Raw genomic sequence first — 3,431 nt, forward strand, 5'->3', positions numbered from 1 at the left:
TATTATAAATTTATTCATGACCAAAATATTTATGATGATTATTAATTGTAACTAATATTGTTTGCTTTGCCTACAGAAGAACAACTAGTAGCCTTTGCACACTGTATTTATTAGTACGTGATAAAATTTTTTACTGCTAATCGCGAGAATTAACCATGACAAATTATATTTCTTTGTGAGCCCTATTTATAGATTCTGGTTTTTATAAGTGATTGAATTTTTTGGGTTTGTCGGTGCCTTGCTCGTGATAATTAAATTAGGTAGTCTTTTTTAGGGCGAGTTAATAATTCCACTTTTACATTTGATGAATTCATCATTTCCTGTTCTTATCTCTTTATGATGGCAGGTTGCGTTAATTATGCCATATTACATATTAAGATTTGAGAATTCTTTTGATTTAAACTTTATCTCTTTATGATGGTAGGTTGCAATACACTTGTCATTTGATTGATATGCAATTTAAGAAAAGTTGATCGATTTACACATTTATATGCTACATTGAAATGTTACAAAATTAAGATGATGAATTTTAATTTTCTAGAATCCCTTTAGAATCAAATTGTAGAGATTTAGGCTTGAATTTTGGATATCTTTGTTATTAAGAAAAAACACAATGAAATTTTACCATGTGGAGAATCAACATATATCTACTGTGAATTCGTTATGTGTAGTATTTATGAATAATTATATTTATATTCCTTATTTATAGTTTGTTCATATAAATCAGTTCTATCTTTTGGGCAGTTACACATACACTTACTAGAAACGTCATCATCATTTATACAAATTATTCTTATTTATTAAAAAAATACTGATACATTCTCTAAACGTTAACACCACTACACAAACTACCCATACTTTTTGGCTGTTAAAGGTAGTTTTTATAATTATACAACAAGCAGGGGTGATTTATGTAAATATTTCATAGGTCTGGGGGTGTAATGTAATTAACCCTGATATTTTTTTAAAACTTTCAGACAGCGTATTCTGCAACGAAAAGGGAAACAGAGCATTGAAATCGTTAAACAAGATTTATTTGAAAATTTCAAACACAGTCAGGTAATATGATCGCAGATCACACCCACCCGCTAAAGTACACAAGACATCAAAGCAAAAGAAAACACAAGTTGATGCATTTCAGGAAACATCTCTCCTTTCAACTTTCTCCCCTACGTCTAGTTCACCCTCCTGCAATTTTTCCTTACTTCCCCGTTCGATCCCGTCAGGGGCCGAATGTCACCCATTTTGAGCATTGCTGCGGCGAAATCTGACTTGAAGGTGTTGGGATCATTGCTGTATGTCCTGACGATTGAATCAGTCGCCCCGCCGATGAACAATTGCTGGTCTGAGTGGAGGAGACCTCGTCGGCTGACGAGGTTCTTGAAATAGTTGTTGTCGAAATTCGTCGGGGTCTGGAGATCCAACGGCGCCAGGTTGTTGTCCCCGACGCCGCTGGCTCTTGGGCAGTTGCCTTTCCTCGTTTGTGCCAGTGAAGTATCCAGGTTGCTTTCGTTGTATATCCGGGCCCTGAAGCTGGTGCATCTTGCTTGCCCGATGGTGTGAGAACCTGGATTTTGACAGAAACCCGTCAGGGAACCTGGATGGATTTCTTGGAAAAGATCATGCATGGGTGTTTATCTTGAATTGAAATTGTAATTTCTTTGTTGATCGTAGAAGGAACAAACCAGAGAGAGCAACCAAGTCCTTGGTGGAAAGGCCGAGAGCGTTGAATCTGGAAATCAGGGCATTGAGATTGGAGGTTGGAGGAGGGATGCCGTTGTTTGCAGCAGCCCGGCTTGCTGTTTTTGCGTCTCGTCGTCCAAGTTTCACGTTCCAATCAGGGCCCCCTAGCTGCAATTGGTCAAGGTGAAATCATGTGTTTTTATATTGAGTTTATTACCAGGGTTAATGAAAATTGCATCTCCTGAAAATGATGATAAGAACTTACAATGACAACAGAGTCCCGAGCAGCAATCGCTAAGACATCAGCACAGGAGACCACGCCAGGGCACGCCTTCTCTACTGCGGACTTGATTTGGTCGACAACATCAAATCCCCTAGCAGAGTTCCGATTCGGAACCGCCCCTTTCTCTCCAGTGAACGAAGATGTGTCGTCAAGGAGGATTGATCCATCACATCCCTGGGAAGAAAATTAAGATTAGCGACTTTTCAAAAAGCATTTAAGAAAAGTCGATCGAATTTTCTATTTCAAATTATGTTGTAATTTATATGTAGGTTATATTTACAAAGATTACATCATCTATTCAAACCATGTTGCATCTTTTATTCCAATTAATATTTACACACTATATATTCAAAAATTATATACTCTCTTTTATTTAAATTTTTTTTATACATGTAATTTATATATATTAATCAGAATATTAGATATAATGGAATTTAAAATAAAAAAATTCCAATCGAAATTCAAAATTATTTTCTAATGATCACTAAAGTTTAAAAAATAACCGTACTTGAACACGTCAAAGTTGACGGGGGTTTAGCAGAAAAAAGAACAAAAAGATGGCAAGTTAAAACTGATGAAATAATTGTTAATTGTGCCCGGTATACAGTGGGTGACGCTTACAAGTCAAAATGATGATGGGTCAATTCTGTTTCAAAAATAATGTTTCACAAGTATTTATGCTACAAGGATAATTTTATACCAGCATTTCATATTTTCGAATTTTGAAATATCACAACCATTTATGCAGAAACATCATACATGCATGGCCTCGTTCATTTTGCGACAGCTCTACCATACCCATGCACATACAGGACATTGGGTACCAAAAAATGCTGTAACGACAATTTAAACACACATGATAGTATAAATTTACAACTCATGATCAGGGAAACAATATCAAATTTTACGTTGACGAAGCAATCGTGAAAGAAGAGGCGGAGGAGGGAGGCACCCATCCGAGCCTCGTTCTGAACTGCGGAATGGACGACAGATTTCACCGTGGCAAAAAGATTCGGACAAGATTTTGAGTAAAAATCAGGTGAGAGTTGAGCTGAGGAGCTACTTAGGAACACAAGTAGAATTGCAAGAGTTATGACAGCTTTGCAAGAAGGAAATGAAGCCATTGGAAAAATTAAGGAGAAGAAGAAGTACTATGCTGTGCACAAGGTGGTGAAATAAACTGAAGTATATATAGAGAAGATGTGCAGTGGTTTCTCCGACTCCGGGTAATGGCGTGGGCAGGTTACCTAACTCGTAGACTCCCATTGCATGGCAATCAATGTCTGAAAGGACTGACCACGTAATTTTCTAGATGAGCTTTGATGGTTACTCTGCCTCTTTGGAAATTAAGTATGTTTGCGTGAAAATAAAGGTGCATGCGGATTTACAATATTCGGGTTCGAATGAAGGGTCAGTACACGACTTTTGAAGGCCAAACATACATTTTTTGTACGGTATTATAAAT

General features: G+C 36.9%; 1 protein-coding gene across 1 annotated transcript; it reads right to left on the reverse strand.

The window, feature by feature from the left end:
* Window positions 1-1,012: 1,012 nt before the first annotated feature.
* LOC105160817 (peroxidase P7) lies at window positions 1,013-3,132 on the reverse strand. Its single transcript, XM_011078311.3, has 4 exons — window positions 2,875-3,132; window positions 1,949-2,140; window positions 1,686-1,851; window positions 1,013-1,567 (listed from the first exon to the last, which is right to left on the reverse strand). The coding sequence occupies exons 1-4, from the start codon at window positions 3,088-3,090 to the stop codon at window positions 1,176-1,178; spliced, it is 966 nt and encodes a 321-aa protein (XP_011076613.1). The 5' UTR covers window positions 3,091-3,132; the 3' UTR covers window positions 1,013-1,175.
* Window positions 3,133-3,431: the final 299 nt, after the last annotated feature.

The sequence above is a fragment of the Sesamum indicum genome, linkage group LG4, assembly GCF_026168435.1.
Source record: "Sesamum indicum cultivar Baizhima isolate 11 linkage group LG4, ASM2616843v1, whole genome shotgun sequence".
Classification (NCBI taxonomy): domain Eukaryota; kingdom Viridiplantae; phylum Streptophyta; class Magnoliopsida; order Lamiales; family Pedaliaceae; genus Sesamum; species Sesamum indicum.

Coding starts and splice junctions, on each gene's coding strand:
- LOC105160817 (XM_011078311.3), bottom strand. CDS start 3,090: ATGGCTTCATTTCCTTCTTGCAAAGCTGTCATAACTCTTGCAATTCTA. Junction 2,141..2,874: donor TTCACGATTGCTTCGTCAAC/GTAAAATTTGAT, acceptor TTTTCTTCCCAG/GGATGTGATGGATCAATCCT. Junction 1,568..1,685: donor GGACTTGGTTGCTCTCTCTG/GTTTGTTCCTTC, acceptor GTCAAAATCCAG/GTTCTCACACCATCGGGCAA.